General features: G+C 31.8%; 1 protein-coding gene across 1 annotated transcript in view; it reads left to right on the top strand.

The window, feature by feature from the left end:
* Nucleotides 1-10,089, top strand: part of LOC111400190 (deoxyhypusine synthase-like) — a 102,127-nt gene extending 92,038 nt beyond the window's left edge. The window contains 2 exon segments of the mRNA XM_023027615.1: nucleotides 9,493-9,909; nucleotides 9,994-10,089. Of these exon segments, the coding sequence (XP_022883383.1) occupies nucleotides 9,493-9,909; nucleotides 9,994-10,089 (513 nt within the window).
* The last annotated feature ends 11,883 nt before the right edge of the window (nucleotides 10,090-21,972 follow it).

The raw sequence follows: 21,972 nt of genomic DNA, 5'->3' as shown, positions 1-21,972 counted from the left end.
GTAGGGACATTTTTTGCTATTATGCCTTGTTTCAATAATAAGTTTCTTTGTGCAGATTGGGGCACTTCCTAAATCAAGCCCACAAGTTTTTCCGTAGGATTTTCAGCCCTAATTGCTAGCTCCTTTGCGTTCTAATAATTGGCCCATCTCAAAATTTAGGCCCACGGATTTTATATTCCTAGCCCTTATTTTCAACCCATTCACAAAATTACGCTCCAATATCTCTTCCAGCAACGTCAGCAGAGGAGCATCCAGTTCCATCTTCATCCTATCTTGTTCAGTCAGCCCATTAATTTCCAAGTATTGTTGAGCTCGAGATTGTCTTTACAGAAAATAAGCGTTATGGCCCGTGCCTATCGTGATTCCTCCATAACTACCTTTCATTGATCCTTCTATACTCATGCTTGCCTCAGCGACCTTGGTTGGAATTTCAGAAGTTAGTGTCGGCTCAGGTGAGTTCTCTGCCATCCCTTTTTCCTTCCTCACTCTTTCTTGCCCGTTCAATTTCTTCATCATTAGATCAATTTTCTCCATCATTGCTATCATGGCCTTCTACAATTCAAATTTCATGGATTTCAAATCTTCTTATAACTCTAAGTACACCATCAATTTTGGTTTCCAGGGCTCCCACTCGATCCTTGAGAGTCATCTTCTCAGTCATGGTGCTATGATACCAATTGATAGGATTCCATTCTGAAAAAGGGAAGAATTCAATTTGCACAAGGGAGCGGCTATGCATTCATGTGATTGAAAGGTTACAGTAATGAAAGAGGTAACAAAGAGCCTTTTGAGAGGGCTATTACTCTCCTATTCCATCTACTAATCAATCAATATTTGCCCGTTTGTTATACTCCCTTCCACTCACATTTGATGCCTTACAACTAATTTTTCCAATCTGACCGAATTTACTGCTTCTATTGCACGATAGTTCTCACATCTTCTGGGTTCTTCTAAAATACATAGTATGATTGGCGGGGCTTATCAAAAACCTGCATAAACGAGAATTTCCTCCACGCCCACATTATGTTGTTAATTTAGGCAAAATTGAAATTGTACGATACTGTCATGATCTTTGTGGGCTTTAAATAACTAATTGATCATTTTCCCTTCATCATAGGTATGGGATTGAGGTAACATAATGTTGCTCCTTTACACTCCAGATGTTGTGACAACGCACTAGCCCAATTTCTTACGAATGAAGCAGTCCGAACCTACCTCATTGATTGGGGCCAAAATCAACAAGCCTAAAACATTACCTCATTTTTGGTTCATCCCACAAAAATGGGTTGGACATGTTAGATATATATACAATAAATATAATATGTGAAAAAAATTATTAATTTAGATGAAGTTCCCAAGTGGTGGAAAATGTGAAATTTGTGTGGTAGGTCAGGGGTTCAGGTCACATTCCATGCAATAAAGTGAAAAAGTCTTTAAAATAATTATTTTCTATTTTATTTTGATCATTTCCAAAATTATTTAATTGGTCAAACTAGCCAGTATAATATGAATGTTTTTTTAACAACCCACTATTTAACAACCTATTACCCACTAACCAATAAATGTTTCAAATATTTTTGGATTACGGCAAAGGCAGTTAGATCCATTCTGTTTATATATGCACCCATCTGGTATTGGAGAAAATCATAAAAAACGAAATTACAACTTTTAATACTCTTAAATTTTTATACTCGAGTTTTACACATTTTTCTAGAATTACTTGAGAGTTTTGAGAAACCATTCGTATTTGCTGCACAAGTGGTTGGTGATCATTGTATTTTGGGAGTGATTGTCCACAGAGGTCGAAGTAGTTATCGACGGACAATTTCACTTTAGAACATCGTCATGTCATGAGAATCAATCAGTCGATATGTTTTATTTCTACACTTTACTGGTTTGCAAGTTTCTACAAGTTACTACAACTATTTGTTTTCCAATAGGACACTACAATAACATTAATATCTCACATTCTTTCTATGTGAAAGCCAGTAATTTATACACCAAATCTCAAACTAGGAGTCATTATGATGAACTGGTGATCAAGAAAAACCTGAAGTTGTTAATATCTGCCACTATTAAGGCACTTTTTGGGGATCTTAGAATGACACCTAATATAAAGATTGCACTTTATTTATTCTCAATATCCTTCTAGTTGTTTGGTTTATCACAAACCATTTTTATCAATATACTCATTGTTACATCCCCACATATAGCACCTCGACGCATTTGTTTCAGATGTCAACCAAAGCGTATGAAGTGGAGGCACATCCGAAAACATTATGTCCGAGGCATGAGGTCACGAATTGATATAGTCCGAAGCGTCGTTTTTGAAGCGCAAGGTAACTGAGATATTATACATCCAGAAGAAGAGAAGCACCTCTCTGTCGCCAGTTTCACAAATGGATTTTTTGGTCAAGATTATCTCTGTATCTTTAAAATGGTTGATGTGACATCTTTGTCATATGTCAATTCAAAATCAGAAGAATTAATTGCCCGCTTACATAGGAAGCGACTGATGGACACCTATAAGCATACGCCTCCCACCATCGGATGATCACACATGTCTCATATCTAATGCCATTTGTTTATAAATACCAAGAACTTGGCCAAAAATAAGGTAAGTGTAATATTGGTGCTATTCCACAACTAAGTTATCCTATTTTCTCATCCCCCTTTGAGTTTGTGCATTCCAGCACTGTCCACCACTATTGATTGACTTGAACGCTGGAGTATATATGGCCACCACCACCACCACCATCGTTAGTACTGACCATATACGTCTTACCGTTTATTGTTGCATGCAGGGAACAATATGTAGAGTATCTCTCGGTTGGCCACGTGGAGGGTCCAATTCTTAGGGTCAACACTCATCATGGATCGTGTAGCAACCATCCAAATTATGACAAGGTTTCTCTCCTAGACACTCGGTCCACCCTTCTCTACTGTACTTCCCGTATCTAATTCCAACCGCTATAACACATTTATAAAAAAAAAAAAAAAAAAAAACACCAAACCAATAAAAAAACCAAAAAAGGAAATGAACTAATGGATTAACTTTCCACTTAATCATTAACAGAATCACAATTACAATTTTCTGTGACACAAGTTTTAATGCATCTGATCTGTCATCCATGGCGAAGAGCCATATTGAAAACACTTCAACTGAAGTAGAAAAATGAATGGAATTGTTTGGTTATCCAAGAGCATCTAATAATAAGAAGTCCTTGCTTCGTAAAAGAAAATAAAAAAAAATAATTAATTAAGTTTTTAAAATTTATTTTTAATTATACATCATTCCAATAAAATAATTTTTTTTACGTAAAATCGTAACCCTTTCCAACTTTTAACCACATAATCTAAAAAATTTCAAAAAATATATTTTCTAAAAATCTATATCGAGCAGGATATAAATAACGCCATTCAAAAAAATTATTAGATTTTGTTTTTCAATTATTTAATTCTATCAAATGGTGACTCATACTATTAAATGGATTTAAGGGTGATTATATTGCCACTATATTTTAATTGAATTAAACTTCTCAATCTTTGTTCGTCGAATTTTTTCATCAAATTTTCTTGCCTTCAACTTTCCATTGATTAGTACATTTCGTAATTGATGATGATCTATATCAAAATATTTTGTTTACAAGTTTTAAAATGAGGGGGAATTATTTTTTATACTTTTATTTATTTATTTCTTTAAAATATGATAAAAAATTAAGTTGTTATATGCTATTTCGATGAATTTTTGGATATAAAATATTAAAAAATACAATATGTATTAATAACTAATGAAAAGATTGACGTTCAAATGCAATTAAAAATTGTTAGACAAATATATGCTATAATAAGTAAAGATTAGGAACATTGAGTGTAATTAAAATATTGTAAAAGAAATAAATATTGTGGTGTGAATAAATACTGAACAAGAAGTTATTCTTCATGTTTTGAAATTACATTCGAATATTGGTTAAGGGTTTGTTTGCCATACTTTTGAAACGGTTTGCTAATTTTATAAACGATCATGCAACATGTGCTTCAAGTACATCTTATAAGTTGACAGATTTTTGTACATTGATTTTAACAATACTTATCCCGATCAATGGCCAAATTCAACAAGAAATGTACAAGAAGCATAATTATTTTATGAAAGTGTTTCTTTTAATTAGAAGATTTTTTAGAGGAAGTTAATCTAACATGACTTTCTCTAATAGTGCTTCTGAAATAGTAACATTTTTTAAAAATTAGTTTTCAAACAAAAGTTAGTGTAGCTTCTTCAAAACAAAAATATAAAAAAAAAATAATGCTAAATGAACTCTAACCGAAAGATAAAAATTAAAAGTCATGCATTTTAAGTGGAAGTCAAAATTAAGTTAAAAAAATGTAAATATATAAGACAATGTTAGAATTTCAATAATTTTGCCCTCCAATTTCAAATGACAGTTTAAAAATAAAAATTCATCCAATAATTTGTTGACAACAATGCATGTGTTAACAAGTGTGTACGAACAACAAAGTCTTAAATTATTTCAATCTCAGGATAACTTTACGGATAAATACAAAGGTTCAGGACCCACAATGTAAAAATTTGGGGAACCAAGCCAATGCAATTTGAAAAAACAAAATGGATTGGTAGTCATCGTCAATGCAGTAGATACCATCATCGAAAGAGAGATCCTGCAAGGAAAAACTTGCATTCATCACAAGTAGCAAAATCCTTGGAATAGGACAGCTCTCAACCACTCTACTAGAGAGAAATTTAATAGATATGCTAATTATTGAGGCAATCCAGTATTAATCATTGATATTTTAGCTACATAAAATGTCAGTAAACAACATCTTACATGTACGACTCAATTTCTCGTATTGACTATCAATGACTAATTGGCCAAACATCATTTTTACGAAAATGGTTGTTTCATGGATAGTAACCTATGAATGTAAATCCTCTTCCCACAATCTCGCCAGCACAAAACCATGCAAAGTAATCTTGGCCAAACGATGTAGCAATGCCAGCATCCTCGACCTTGAACTCTTGCTAGTGTTTCCAAGCATTCTTGACATAATCGAGATCCTTTCAGAATGACTCTGTACGACCAGGAATGCTGAAAATGACAAGTGAAGAAAACTTATAAAGACATGTTCATTTTGGGAAACTTCCAATAGAGAAACTAGCAAAATATGGACGTGCAACTCATGTAATAACATAGATTCGATGATTTTATTGGAGCATTGTGACTACAATTAATCACACTCAGCAACTCATGGTAACAATAGACCACAACCTGATGTCTAAATCAAATTATATTATCAGGAATAATTCCATATTATACGCTGAAACACATTTTACACTATACCATACAATGAGTTTCACTTCCATGTAATGTAGATAACTTCATCCAACCATTCTCCCCCCGCTGCGAACATATGTTCGGAGATGGAGGTGCAAGAGAGAGGGAACCTTTTGCACATATCATGTCAAATGAAAACCATGTCGGTGGTGCCAAGCATAAAAAGGTTAAACCAAAAAAGTTGTTCAACTCAAAAAAATAGCATAAACCTTTAGGACTTTGAGCCATTTTGCCCCTTACCCATGAATAAATCATAGATGGACTAATGTCATATATTTTTATTATTGATAATTTACATAAATTTGGAATCAAAATAAGGCAAAAGAAAACCTTATAATTATTTTAAATAAATTTGTCGAAATTTTTAATACATTAAATTACAGTAACATGTAAGAGTGCATCTATCTGCATGATCTAATCTTAAAACTTAGAACACATTTCAATATTTTGTGGTCGACACGTGCGCAACAGATTAAACCTCTTTTTGATACTAATTATTTGCCGAACCCATTTTCAAACACATATTCTTTCGATAAAATAATTTTGCATGTTTAAAACAGGCTGCCCTAACTGTTATGGATCAGGACCTTATAATTTTCCACTTTTGCATTAAGTGACAGAGGATTCAAATTTCTCTAATCTCGTAAGAAACCTCACCATCCTAAGGGAAACAATTCTTGTAACTTCTTACGCATTAGAATAGTGTGATCAAAAGTCCAAAACTAATAGTAGCTAACTTAAACCACAGGATGGGAAATTAGTTCCAGGTACTCAGTGAACTTGATAGGCTATCGGAAGGACTGTATAAAATAAGACACAATGAACACAAGAAAGAGCATCCAACCTAAAGAGTACTCATTAAGAATACAAACAAATTAACCTCGCAAGACGAGTGTAGAACTGCTGCTCGGCCAGTTCATTGCATTTCTCCACAGTAGATGGCTCATGAATTTATTGGTTGTTCTGATCCAACAACTGCTTGTAGGGAAGTTCCATGCTTGGCCACAAAAATGTGAGGCTTGGATTGTAAGTGTTAGCCCTAGGTCCAATAGACTATGGACATAAACACTTTTTAATATATAGTTGATGTGTTTTATAGTAGATTTATTATTTAATTAATTAATATTCAATTGAATTAAATATTGGAGTCCGTAGATTCAAATCTTAGTAATTTGTTAATCAGAAGGAGTTGTGATTGTGAGATACAAATTATATATGATTGAATCTTAAATCATCCGAGGTCATAAGTTATGATGAGATACGAATATCGTTATTAAGAATAGACCATCGCGTGTGACATTTTTTACTGGTAAAATAAGTAGCTGATCTCACAAGCTAAAGTGTGATGACAATTGAATGAATACGCGGATGTTTTGTTATAGAACAAAACATTGGAGACTCGTCGAGAGATTCTACATAGATAACTATCTGAATGTCACTGGTTAATCTCTAACGTTTGGTAGTGGGATTGGTCCTTTGACTTGAGGTCATCATAGTGCCTTGTATGAAGACAGTCATGCTTTGACGATGTTGGATGTTGCTCTGCCAAGGGCCACTAATACAGCATTATTTGGCTATGTGAAGAATCGTATGAAAATTGTGAATGACCAATAGAAGATTTGTTGCTCTTAAATAGTAAGGGATTATGATTTGCATTTTATTTAATTAAGTCGATAACGAAATCTTTGGCGAAAGTGTACTCATAAGTCAAAAAGAAGTTTTTGACTTATATCAACTTAATTATAGAATGAAACATATGATCGATAACCGGGATTGACATACTTTCGTATCTCATAATTGATCGGATTATATTGATGAAGAGATAATAGTTTCATGATAAACGAACAAATTTGATTTTATCATACTACATGATATTTTTCGTTACATGTATTGCCATGATACATTGTTAGATGTCAATCTAGGACGGCGAGTGTGAATCGGTGATAAATTAAAAGGGTGCTTTAATTTATCAATTTTGATTAAATCAAAATAATATTTTATGTTGTTAGGCATCGTGATAGGAAACCTGATGGGTTGTACACAAAAAAAGAATTAGAAGATTGTAATTTATCAATTAATTTAACAAGTGTTGGTTAAATTAATTAATTGGGTTGCTTATTTATAGGCCCGAATTAATTAATTGGATTAATTAATTAACGAACCGAAATTAATTAAATGGGTTAATTAAATATTGGGCCAGGTCAGACCAAGCCCGTTTGGGTTTATATAAATATTACTGGGGTTTTCAAAATTTGTAGAGAATTCATTCTTGCTAGCATAAGAGGAAAAAACCCTGGTTCCTACAATTTTGTTCTCTGTGTGGATTTTCACTGGGGGTTGGATAATTGGACAGTTGTGGATGATGAATCAAAATTGTTGGAACGAAAGAATAGCAAAGGAGTTTGTAGATCTTGTAAAATGTATAATTTCTATCTAAACACAAAAACGATTCCTGGTGGGAATTGAAATCCATTTTTTATTTCTGCTGGGCATGATAAGTAGATTCTTAATAATTGCTGTAGCCTGGCTACCGTCAGATCCTGAAGTAAATTCTACCCATCAAACAAAAAGGGACTAAACCAAAATGGCTATTCAAACTAGAATTTTTTACCAGGTGGAAATGATGTTCATTTTTAACAAGTCTTATGTAAAAGTCATGCCAAATTAGAGAGAGAAACAAGAGCAACAATTAGAAAATTCTATAATTTGATGCATAGTAGGATTTGTAGCAACAATTATACACATTTTGAGCGTCGTTGTGTAAGTTAAGTGGAACACAGACTATAGTGTTTGAAATTTTTGTGACAAATAGTTGAGCTTTGTTGGCTGCATTCACTCTACAGCTGTCAAGAATGTGTTCACTAATCATTGCAATTTATCAATTGTTAATCTGCATAGTACATTAGTTAAGTAGTAAAGCCACATTATGAAAATTTGATCGTCTTTACGAATATAGTCACCCTCATGCAGCATTCTTTTGCGCCCAATTTGACCTTGGAAGACTATAAAGATTTCCAAAATTACAAAACTATGTTATCCAGAGTTAGTAGATAGTTAGCAGTTGATAAGTATAGTATATCCACGTATATTGGGCCTTAAATTAAATGTTTCGGTGATCTTTTGATAATTATAGCTCTATTTATTATATATTTTGTTTGTTAGATGAAACTCGATGATTGAAAGTAAAATTGAAATTCAAAATTTGAGTTTTCAATTGTAACTTTTTAATAGTTTATTCAGATCAAAAAACGATAATTGAAGATTGCTAAGAGTCAATTGGATGCAATTAAAAATTAAAAAAAACGAGTTAAATTATTTTCACAAATCAATTTCCTCAAGTAGCGAGGCGTTGAGAAGTCGAAGGTTGTCCTCGAGTTGAAAAGCAGCGATCAATAACAGATTACAGGGGAGACAGCGGCAGGTGGTAGTAGGATATAGAAGAAAGAGGCAGGGGAGATTGAAAACTAATGTAGTGATGGAATGCACTGAAAAGTCGATGACGTGAGGGAGGACGATGAATGTGGTGGTGGTTGGGCTGGTAGTGGGTCATGGGTTTGGGCTTGCTGTAGATTGGGCCCAAGAATGGGTGTTACTAATTTCATTTTGTTGGGCCGTTTAAGCTTTTTATATGGGCTGGTATTTGGTAAATGTCTGTAGTGGGTTGGTATTTGGGGTTGTGGTACGTATTTGGTGTAAGTAGTGGGCTATGCTAAAGCCCTTTTTAGGTACAGCATCAGCATCAGTGTTCTCCTGGATTTGACTTAAAACAACAGACTGACTGCAATTGATTTCTATTTCACGTTTTTTTCTCTCCTTTTTATTAGGATTATAACAACTAGTAAAGAAGAATAAAGAGAGAGAACATGTTGGCTGTTATGATCTGGACGAATGGAATAATGGAAAATATTACTCTAAATGATTTTAGTTTCTTTTACGCCTAAAATAGACTTTCCAATTTGCATCATATAGCCAATGGTAGATTTTAAGGATCTAGTTGTTTTACATATTCCAGTAGATACAACAATGAACTGAATGGAGCGATAAACAATAACTCATGTGGACAGACCTGAATTTGTAAGGAAGAAGAGTTAGTTTTTTGTTGTTGAGTTTATCAGATTTATCTTTTATTCTCTCTTTGCAGAACAATATTCCTATCTTCTTCCTTGGCTTAATAGATGGTTCACTGGGTGATATGTTGTATTTCCACTCTTTCAAAAAGGAGCCCGATCTAGTCATCGACATTGTGCAAGTTGAAGATCTTCACTGTCATCTTATGCTAATTTGTAACAATGTAGAATAATGGACACAATTAAGATAAACAGATATTAGGGCCATGAATTGTGAGGCGGTCCATGCTGGTCTCAGAAAGACTGGAATGGTAATTCTTGGAGAGGGGCTACCCAAGCATCATATATGCAATGCAAATATGATGCGTAATGGTGCAGATTATGCTATATTTATCGACACATCACAAGAGTCTGATGGAAGTGATTCAGTTGCCCACCCTGACAAAGCTGTGTCTTGGGGTAAAATTCGAGGTTTTGCTAATTCGGTGAAGGTTGGACATTTTGTTTCTTTGTCTTTCAATTCATCAATGTGCTGTATAGTTTACAATTCGGTTATTTTTCATTGATAAAACCAGGTGCACTGTGATGCAACTATTGCTTTCCCTCTCCTGGTAGCAGAAACATTTGCTGCCAAGGTAAAAAGATCGGACGAAACCACTTCTTGGGTTTAATCAATAGTTCATAATCGTAGACTAATTTACATAGATAGGGGTCTTGCTCATATTTGAGAGTGCTTTTATTGCTTGGGAAATAGTGAGAGCATTAGAGTGGTCATTAACCTTGTTGATTAAGGGACATATTGTGACTGATGCTGCATCTTTGAAATTTTTTTACTGTGGCATTTCTTGAAGAGGAGCTGAATTAGTGTTTTAGGAGTCTTTGTATTTGGATTGTACAGTATTGTCCGAGAGTCGCCTTTAATTTATAGATAGCAATGTATTTTTGGATTCCATTTCATGATATGAGAAGTCTGTTACTGTTATTTTTGTGCTATGTTGGATGAGTTGGCTTGGCTCTTGTGCTCTTTGTAATCATGTTTGTCATTAGAGTGGGTAATTATCATTTGTTGTAATTACACTTTTGCTCTGTTTTAATCAAGTAATTGTACTTTCAGGTAAATAATTTTAAATTCAATCAGGTAACTTTGTCTAATTTCGGTTCCTTGAACTAATTAAAATCGATGATTTGGCTGTTAATAAATGATGTCTGCCATTTAACTCAATTTGGTTTTACATATTTCACCCTAACAATTTATAGTTATGTTAATAATTATAGTATATTAGCTTTTATGTCATCGACTATTGTTAGTAGAATTGGATAAAGTTATCTTAATTAAAATCAAATTAAAGTGTGATTTTTCGATTGAAATTATATTAAAACATAGTTACTCCACTGAACATAATTGAGGTAAACTTATCTAAGTTAGCTAAAGTGAATTTATAACTTACCCCAGTTAAATCTATAAATTAATATCCATGAGACCTGAGAGAATCTATTAATTTAGTGAATTTTATTATTTATCAATTTATTGATTACTTGATAACTTATTAAATTATAAGATGTACATCTTTATTTTCTTAAATATAAATAGTGATTTTTGAAGAATATGTCACAAGTGTGAAAATTTTGTAAGTTTACGTGTAAAATTATTTTATTGGGGGAATATGTGGTAGAAAATTGAGTTTTGAGAAAATCGGGCTCAAAAAGTAGATTGTACATTTAATAATATTTTTTTTTGAAGCATGAGAAAGTAACATCAGAATTTTTTACCATGTTAAGAAAAACTAGTGAGATCCATGTGAAATCAATTTCAAGAAAAAATAAATAAATAATGATTGAGTCATATTTTAATAGGCCATATGTCAAATCATAAGCACTATCTAAAATATTAAAAATTATTAATTTGTAAATTATATGGGATCTATATGATTTTGTTTATTATGAATTATCATATAAATTTAGCGAATTATTAGTTTAGAGTGTTATTTCCATGTTTGGACTGGCCAATAATATTATCTTATCTAATTGTCATTGGATTAATCGGGTATTAAATTATAGAAATTCTACTATACTTTTAAATATAATGCTTTTTTCTAAGGTAAAGAATCTTTCATTAATTCAAATCATTGCGAATTACACATACAAAAGATACAAGGAATTTAGAACTCACGATATGCTTCCTATCTCTACATAAAGAGAAGACGCAACTTAGTGGGCTATTCGGTTCCAAACTATAATTCACATCACTAAACAATGTACAAGTATTTGATAAAATAGAATCATTTGGAGCAAACTAGAAAATGAACTAGTACTCTACTAGCAGGAGGGCATTGCTTTCCACACTTTCAAACTAGAACCCATTTTCTTTGGCAAAGATCGGATCATCTCCCATCCACAATGCCTCCGCGTCCTATGTTGAATACTGCTCATTAAAGTGTTGGGATGAATTGATGCATAATTTATATTCCGCTAATAAAAATTATATGCATGTTAATATAGATAGAGTGACAACTTAATAAAATCATGGCAGGTGCATAAATCAAAATTTACTGAAATGTAGAAATTGGAATGAGGTGAAATGAAGCGAGGTATGCGAACGCAAATCTCGTTAAAACGAATTTCATCCACTGCACTGGTATTAACATGATCAAATTGACGTATGTCTTCCAAGATGCAATACTTCTTCTAAAATTAATATAACACTATATTAATTTTATCAGATAAACCAACGCTTGATGTACTCTTCTAAAAGGGACTAATATCGAACACGAATGACAGAATTTGGAGAAAGAAAGAATTAGAAACCATTTGTAGGAATTAATTTGGAGTGAAGAAAAGGAAATTAGGAGGAACATACTTATAAGTTGTCATATGTCTCTTTGACTGGTAGCATTTTTTTGGCATAAATTTATTTTAATAATTAGATTGCACCATTTCATAATTGATGGTGTAGATCATACCATATTAAAAAATCTGGACTTTTCATAATATACACTTTTTGAATAGTCATGTTCATTCCTAAGACCATGACCCTTTATTATGCACCCTTTGTAATTGAAGAGTGGTGTCTAGTTATCATACCTATTGTAGACTTTTTCAATTCAAACATTTAAATTGTATATATTAAACTATTAATTCCAATAATCCCACATGTGAATGAAAAATGATCGACCCAGAATAAGGAAGACGATGAAGAGTACAATTGAAATGTCATGCATCATGATCGATAGCTTTCGCTTTGAACCTTCCCTAGTAAGAAACCATCGGACTTACTTGATTAATCAGAGTACGGAACGTTTTGAACTATTGGCTACTAGCCTAGACAATATATCGAACATTAACTTTTACCTCAAATGTCGGATCTGTATTGTATTCATTATTTTGGCCTTGAACCATCTTGATTCTACAAGTGTGCTAGAGAATTCATCCAAGTAAAATTCCCATAGAATCAATCAAACTCGCACTCATATAGGTGATGTTCTATAAAGAGTCTTACAATACTCCACTTGTACTATTTACAAGATATAGTCATCATTAAATTCTTAAGTTATCATAATCAATCTTTGGTAGGCAGCACTTATTTGTAATACAGAAATATCAAATGAATCATAACTAGTTTTCCTATTGAGCCTAGTCCATGGAATCGCTAGCTGGTAGGTTAGGTTTTTATTAAGGTGACCCATTAGTTTAGATATTACACCCATTTCTCTCGATGCGCAGTTTACTTTCTCTAGATAACCCATTTATGAAAGGATTCAAGTTGTTATTCTTTGTCGAATGGTATTATGTCTATAACGTATATGTCGAGATTTGCCATTATACTTGATATTCTGTGCCATTCCATTTGTAAATAGCTATCTCATTCAATTGATATAACATGCACAAATTGTTACCAATTAGAAATCCTTCGAAAAAATTTGAAGCCATCATGCTTATAGCTCTATTGAATTCTCAAATTTCTTTCAACTCTCAAGTTGTATAGAGAATTTTTACCAAACATCTATAATCTAACTTGTAAAATATATTTACTAGTACATTTTAAATCCTTTCACCGGATATCCGATTTTCAACATTATGTGAATATCAATTTTGACAAGTTTTCACTATGTATAATTTGTGATTTCAAATATTCTCGAATATCGTAATATTCTGATTTGAAGAAAGCAACGAAAATCCCCTACAAAATGTGGGTTGCATTCAAACTTTTGATTTAGACTATTATGCAAACAGTAATTCTATCTCCACAAATAAGGACAGAACTTACTTTAGAAACATAATATTAATCTAACTATATGTTTATTTATCGAAAAAACTATATTTCACATTTAGTCAACATATAAATGATTTAGGAATATCAATGACGTTGCAATCCCTGACTAAGCCTTCAACACTTAGCCCCCTTTGACCTCCATTACCTAAAAATAAAAATGGGGGGAATAGTATTTTTCAGATAAATGAGTGGTTGAAAAAGAAGGAAAAGTTTTTGATTTACGTGTAATATTATTTTATGGAAAATTGTGTGGTTGAAAATAGGAGAGAGAAAAATAGAATGTAATGTAATTAAATTTAACGGGGATCAAATGGTGGCTTAATTTGAGAAGTTTAAGCCTTGGACACTTAATTTGGAAATTTGAATTTCACAAAGTTTATTAGTTTAGGGAAAATTTGGAGATTGAGACATTCAAATCTTGAGAGTTATCACAAGTGGAAGTAGTGACTTCCATTTGTTTAACCCAATCGAACTTGAGCAAGAAAGGAATGAGTGATAAGATATTCAACTTAGAATCAAAACTGTAGGAGTGAAAATAAAGAACACTTTTAGGGTGTGCATGATAAGAGAGAAGAAAAAGAAATATTTGACAATATCAAGGGTCGGGAAAATAACCATCTTTAAATTTCATTTGATGAATTAACCTTGTTCCACATTCATTTAACAATGGATAATTGGCTGAATTAATCTCGTAGCATATCCTGGAAGTCGTTTATTAATTGTACAAGTGATTTCGAACCATAAGGCAAAACTGCATGCTATCTAACTATGTTATTTGTACTTTATTGGTGCATGTTAATAACTAATTTTGTCCTGGCCGAATAAATGTTCAAGTTTTAGTGCAATTTATATGTGTGATTTACCTATTAGAGCCATCAAAAGTGGATACTTGTTAGTCAATTTGACAAAATTATTATATATTTTGGTTAATTAAATATTGATTGTTGTGGGATAAACTCAAGTTTAAATGGCTTATATAAAAAGAGGTAAAAATCAATCAAAGAAGGGCAATAGGGAAGAATTAGAAAGTTCAATGAGTAAATTACAAATCTTAAAAGTTATTCGGATAAAGGAACAAAAATTAAGATTACATGGATCAAATTTGACTAAAACAGAAGATGAAGGATTAAAATCATACATAAGAACGGCTCAAACCAAACAAAAAGACAAAGTTGGGGATCAAATTGCACAAAAGGCAGAACTGTGGCCACTGTGATAGCAATGGAAAACAAGGTGCGATTGCACCTATTTCTGTTTAAATTATAGTTTGGCAGCAACACGATACTTTGTAACCGCTAGCCCATATAAGTGGGCAATCTTATGAATTTTACTGCATCTGATTAGCATGTGACTGTGTTCATGACTACAATTTGGTAAGTACGAAAACTAACTAATAAAGTTGAACATGAACCCCAATTATAATGGGGTAAACCCTGAAAGGAAATATCTACGAGCCCAGCCACAAGTCAAATAGTTCACTAAGATTTTTGATAAAAAATACATAGTATCTGATTCTTGTAGTTATCCAAAATTAATAAAATTTCAATAAAAAGAACTAATAACAACTCTCTGTTGTTTCTTCTTTTCACCTGTTGATGAAGTGAAATCAAATTCACTAGTATTGACTTTAACAACACTTCCCCATTGTACTTGATCGCAACTATCATTTGGGTTAAGAACTTGTTCTTAACTTCACATTAGGTAGTTTGATCAAAAGATGAAATTTTAATTAGAGCACCAATTTTTTATTTTTTATTTTTTCAAAGGTCTGAAGAAAATGTTTTCTTTGAAAGTATCAATGAAGCATCATATCTTGTTCAGTTTTTGTGAAGTCGGTCGAGCCTATGCTTTTTGGAAACAGTGATGAAAATATTGATATTTCAAAAGCCTAATTGCTATTATGATTTCTTACATTACTTATAGTTTAAGTAATCATCAAAATAAAGAATTAATTCTTACCAAACAATAGGCAATAAAAGTGGTAGGAAAATTAGTATAAAATATACTAAAGGCTTTTCTACATTTGTATAATGCCAATATAAGGAAAGACAAAGTTAATTTATCATATCATTATATTTCCTTCTAAACAAATTTGAAAGTATATAAGATGCTATAAAACTTAAGATATTCGAGCTGCACTTATAAGGAAATACAATAAAATTCATAATTCAAATATTCTAGACAAAATCTGCTTACCATCAAGGTTAGTGAGGACCAGCAACCACCTAATCAGTGCATTTATCGTAATGTTTGATAATTAAAGTGAACAATATAAATTAAGAAAGCCAATATATGAGATATGTAAAACTATATTTTCTACCAGTAAGTGAAGGTGGATTCGAAGTTTTAATGCGTATGATTTAATTGTTTTTATGAAAGCCTTTTAATTTTTCACCATATTTGTTTAGATGATTAATAAAATCAGTAAATCAAAATTGATTGTTTGATTAGAGTTAGCCACGGTTTCATAATAATTACAAAGAGTTCTTTTTTATTTATTTTTTATTAAGAAAATGAGCTTTAAAATACGGATTTTTTTTTGAAGAATAAGTGATTAAGAAGTAGAGATTTTTTTTATGTGCAAAATATTTTACAGTGTGTGTATGGTTTGAAAATAAGTTTGAGATAAAAAGATTTTTGAAAAAAATGCTTGTCAAATAGAACTTTAGTACTATTTAGAACTAGAACAAGTACACAATATTTGAGGAAATGATACCTTATTTACTATTTTATTACTTGGTTACGATACCTTGCACTTGCGAAATTTTAGTGATCATCCTTGTTTACTTCTCCACCATTAAAATTCGAATAGCCATTCACAACTTGACAAAAATGCAGTCAACATCCATTACTAACAGAAAAAGACAATATTAATGGAATTCGTCTATCAAGTATTTTTAATTTAATTTTATTTTAAGCTATTATTAGAACTCAAGTTGTTACATCTCGCTTATTTTTAGTTAAAGTCAAAGTCAAATAAGGACGTAAGTTACACAAATAATTTTCATGGGGCATATTTAACAATTTCAAGTATTTAAGTGTTGGAGATAATATAATAAAGGAGTCAAGGGATTTAGTTTCTATTACTAGAGTTAAAGGGCTGAAAGTTATATTATACGAAGATTAAAGATTTGACTTGCAATTATACAATATTCATCTATTAACATAAAAGGAAAATGTATCCATTTTTCAACTGGGCAAGGAGGAAACAAGAAGCAAGAGAAATCGTAAAAGAGAAAGGAAGGAAAAAAGAAAGAAAGAAAGAAAAAAAAGTAGTTGGTGCCTGTGCACGAAGTGTAGGAGGCAATATCTCTTCCTGGGAGTCAACTCCTTGCTAGTTTGTCCAGAAATCTCTTGGGTATGTTCATTTTTTTAAAGTAATAGTAGAAAACAGCTTTCAAGCCATGCCTCATAGGTAGCCATCCATGAAAACATGAATGGAAGACTCAAGGGAAGACTCCTAGCTCCCTCCTACCACTTCTTTAAGCGTTGGATTTTCTTTCAATCTCAGTTGGTCATTTTTTCTACAATCTCAAGTTGTTATTTCAAGAGCTGACGTAGAAGTGGGAAATTTGTGCCTACCCAACTAGTTCGCTATGATCAATTCAGTGACTGGAAAAAGAACTCTTTTTAAAAATAAGCACTTAATTATTTATCATAAATCATAAATCATATAAGTTGCAAAAGTTACTTATTTCAGATGATTAAGTTAGTTATCATGATTTCCAAAATAAAATAGATTTTTATAAATAAGCAATTCTTTTTAAAGTTAAACAATGTTAGCTAAATCATTTCATTAACATACTATATTAGTATTAAACATTTCAGTGTATGTAAAGTTGTTCTAAAACCACAAGAAAGAACCATGTGATTTTACCCTAGTTTGAATGTATTTCCATAGTATATGACCTGATATGCCGGTTATTTTACTTGCTTGCAGTGTATGAGTTGATATAGATATCTTACTTGCTCTACACTATGTGAATGTGTTTCCATAGTGTATGATATGAATATAGCCTTTGGATAATCTTGCATACATATGACCAAAATTTCAGAATTACAAAACCACAAAATTTAAGAATTTAAGAATTTAAGAATTATCAGATTATGAATAGCATTGCTATGTGCATCGATATTAATCGATATATGGGTAGAGTTATTTTGAGTACTTTTTAGCCTGACTTTTTCAGTATTATTATAGTTTATTATATTTTAAATTATAGAATTCAATTATTCAGTTTTTATAATAAAGATTCTGGCTTATAGTATTGTAAAATGACAGTTTCACTCAGATTTCATTGATATCACAGTTGTTATATTCAAGATACTTTACAGTTCATTATTTAGAATAAATGATTTTAATATCCCATCATGCCTTAAAAGTAACTATCAAAATTTAGAATTGCTTAAAGTTGCAATAGAATAAATAAGATTTTTTAGTAAAAATATATAAATGGAAAAAAAATACTTATTTGTGAACTATATACTCATTGAATTACAAGCTCAAGTATTTGTCACACTTCTTTACGACTCATTTTGTCGGTTCGTGCAAACTTACTTTCTTTTTGAGGACAAATTTAGTACAATGAATAAGTCATTTGGAGTTATATGTGTTAGTCTAAAAGGCCAGCTGCATATTATATATATTTTATGTTTTTGGAACCTTTTCTTGTTAAGAACAATAAAATCATTTTGCGTGCTCCTTATTTTGATGGCTTAATAGCACAAATGGTCTCTATGTTTGGTCTGTAGTGTGTAAAACGTCCATGCGTTTCAAATTTTTGCATTTTCGTCTCTATTTCCACATTTCATTGCGGAAAATGTCCTTTTCACTAATTTTTAACATAAGTGACCAATTTCCCTCCTATTTAAATAAAAAAGGAAAAGAAAAATAACGAACAAATTGCAATCTTACTCCTAATCTTTTTAAAAAGTGCAAATGAGTCCAAATAAATTATTAAAAGACTTAATAATGCAAAAGTCCCTACATTTGGCCTATAGTGTGCAAAATGTCCCAACATTTCAAATTGGTGAAAATGATGTTTTCTGTAATCAAACGTGAAAAAAGAGATGAAAATGCAAAAAAATTTGAAGCGTATGTATGTTTTGCTCACTACAGGGAAATATATAGATGTTGTGCTATTGAGCCTTATTTAAAATTCTAAAAATAATAAAACAAAAAACTCTCCTCTTTTTCTCCAAATGGGCCCGCCACCTTAGAAGTCAAAAAACTTCGGCCAACCACCCCTAAATCATTAGACCTTCGTACCACCGAAAGTCCTCACTCCATCTACACATATCATCCAACATCCAACCTTCATGCCAATAGATTTAGTTGGAATTGCTAGCTAAAATACTCAAATAGCGAATAATAATACTGGTGGTACCACCTGTTCCAAAGAGGCCCATGCCATTTTCAACACACAAATGGACTATACTCACCAGGACACCTCTCTTTATGGTTTTAAAACATCAACAGATGCTCAAAATCAAATTCTACAGCAACAAATTTCAATTTCTTGTTGGACAAAATAACTGGCCAGAAATTTTGAGGCATATTAGAATGAAATTGATGATAGCCCAAATTTGTGAAAATGACATTTTTCACAATGAAATGTAGAAATAGGGATGAAATGCAAAAATTTGAATCGTAGGGACGTTTTGTGCTATTAAGCCTTATTTTAATTACTACATACTTAGAGGGATACGTATTCCCCTAAACATCATACATGCATGCTTGATAAAATTTATTGCTTTTTACATACGTTTTGTCCATATTACAAGGAGAGCTCTTTCAATTTTTTCATTTATTATAGTCATAGCAGGTCAAAGTTAGTTCATATTGTTCATGCATTAGCATATCATGCATATTCAATGTGTATAGTCATATTTAATGGTGGTAGAAGTCACGAGCTTCCAAGCTGTTTAGAATGCATTGATTCCAAGAAAATGGAAGAGTCTGTTTAGAAGATTCAAGGACAATCCTATGTAATTAGTTCCGTGCGCAGATGTTTTGAGTTAGGGAAACACAATCAAACTGATAAAAAAGTTGTGAGGATTTTTACATCCGAAAAAAGTCATACGCCAAATAAATTTACATTCAAATTTTACTTCCAAAAATTTACATGGGTTATGAGTTTTTAGATGTAAAATAGTAATCGTTGATCAGCAATTGAAATTTTGTAATGAAAAGACAGGTTAGGTGCCTCCTTTCAAGACGCATGTTTGACTACCTTTAATTATTTTGGATGTTCATTTGGATCATTCGATAGATCTATGATATAGTTCTCGAAACAAGCTTTGAGATGACGTAGGCGATTTGTGGATTTGGTAACGTACTATTGTTAGATAATTTTCAAAATTAGCATGTTATCGAAATTCTCAAAATATATGTCTGGAGCGGCCTATTTTGACAAGTTGTAATAGTTGCTATGATTGATTGTTTCACGCGCCGTTAACAATGTGGAAATCTAGACTTGAGCACTTTGAAATGATATTAAGAATGCAATATTTTAACATTATTTGGCATCCTTTATCGCCCCAAAAGTTGGGGGGTCATGTGACCCCATGCCAAACATCTTGTACGCCAGTGTATGTAATGAAACTTGAAAGTTGTTGGGCTGAGACTATGGTGTATGAAACTTAGGTGCACATTTTGAGTACAATTTTGTACAGATCACCAATTTAGAGTGAGAGTTTTGATGATTTTATAGATTGCTCATTCATAAGTATTTGAATTAAGGGAATATATAATCACCTAGTATGTGATCATTAAATTGTTGTATGGGTGTTTCAATAAATTCTCCTGTATACATTTTATATGATAGATACCGACAAACGTTGAGATATAGATATTCTGGGAGACAATTTATGGAATCTTGATTATCTCAAAAAGTTAAATGTTGGTTTTTATTACTAGAATTCCTGAGAAATTTACTATCTTGTAGAGCATGGAAGGATAAGGCACATGTACAGATATAATCAATACTTTTAACATTGATCTTATCATTGTCAGTGTAGTTATAAGAAAAGGAAATGTTGATTGCAAGATAAAAGATATTAGATCAAGGAAAGATGTTAAAAATGGAGAGAATTAAGAAATTAAGCACATAATGGCATGGGGAGAGTTTATTTGGGAAACACTGTGGTAAGTTAAAGAGGAGACCAGATGATACAAATAGCTAGTGGTATGCAAATTTGGACTTGCAGTATCATTAAATTAGAGATTTTATTGGACGGCACAATATGTTGAATATTATATAGAGGAGAACAATTACGTGATATCAATGTCACACCTTGGGATTTTGAAGCAAACAAAAGTTCTCGTAATCATCAAAGTTCAATTATATACTTACAATGTATTTTATTATATGGACTATAAATGTGATTCATTGAGAATGTGAAGCTAAACTTATTTTGTGAAGAAAGCCAATGTCGATATATGTTAAGATTGAAAATTTGGTACAATATAATTTTAGGGTTTGTTTGGCAAAACTTATTTGAAATTATTCAACAAAATCTGTTCAGATCAAACATCTTAAGTCTTTCTTACATAATGCTATCATTTTCACTTCATTCAATCTCTTCTACATGAACACTTAGCCCCAGTTTGATCTCCATTAAATTACATTTCATTACATTTTATTTTTCTCTCTCCTATTTTCAACCACACAATCTTCCATAAAATAATATTACATATAAATCGAAAAATTTTCCTTCTATTTCAACCACTTATTTTTTCAACAAAATACTATTTCCCCCATTTTCATTACCAAAAATGGGGGCCAAACGGGGGCTTAATGTACTAAAGGTCAAGGTGATGTATGAAGATATTTAGATATTTGTAATCTAGACATTATAAGATTGAGTGTTTAACGATAAGTGCTTTTATGCATTTATTCGGACCTCGATTCTTATTTATTTATTATTATTTTAAGCGGATATCTACTTAATTTAGATTAAATTTTGTTAATTCTGGATACAATTCAGATTGGACAAGTTTGGATGAAACTGAATTGAAGATATATAAAAATTGAAGTATTGGAGATCAAAATAACCAAACCCTTACCTGTCATGCAAATAAAGGGGACCTGGGAAGCACAAGAACTTAATTTTGAAAACTGAAGTGTAAACTAATGGAAATTCCATCTTCTTGATGGATTTCTAATTGCACGCAAACTCCACATGGTGGATACATTATGACTTCTTTTTAAAGTAATATATATTTCTATAGCTTTCATTACTCTTTTTCTTATGGGACACATACAGTTTTAGAGAGAGAAAG

This window comes from Olea europaea, chromosome 10 (genome assembly GCF_002742605.1).
Source record: "Olea europaea var. sylvestris chromosome 10, O_europaea_v1, whole genome shotgun sequence".
NCBI lineage: Eukaryota > Viridiplantae > Streptophyta > Magnoliopsida > Lamiales > Oleaceae > Olea > Olea europaea.
The sequence above is the reverse complement of the archived record's forward strand: the minus strand, read 5'-3'. Positions and strand labels throughout refer to the sequence as shown.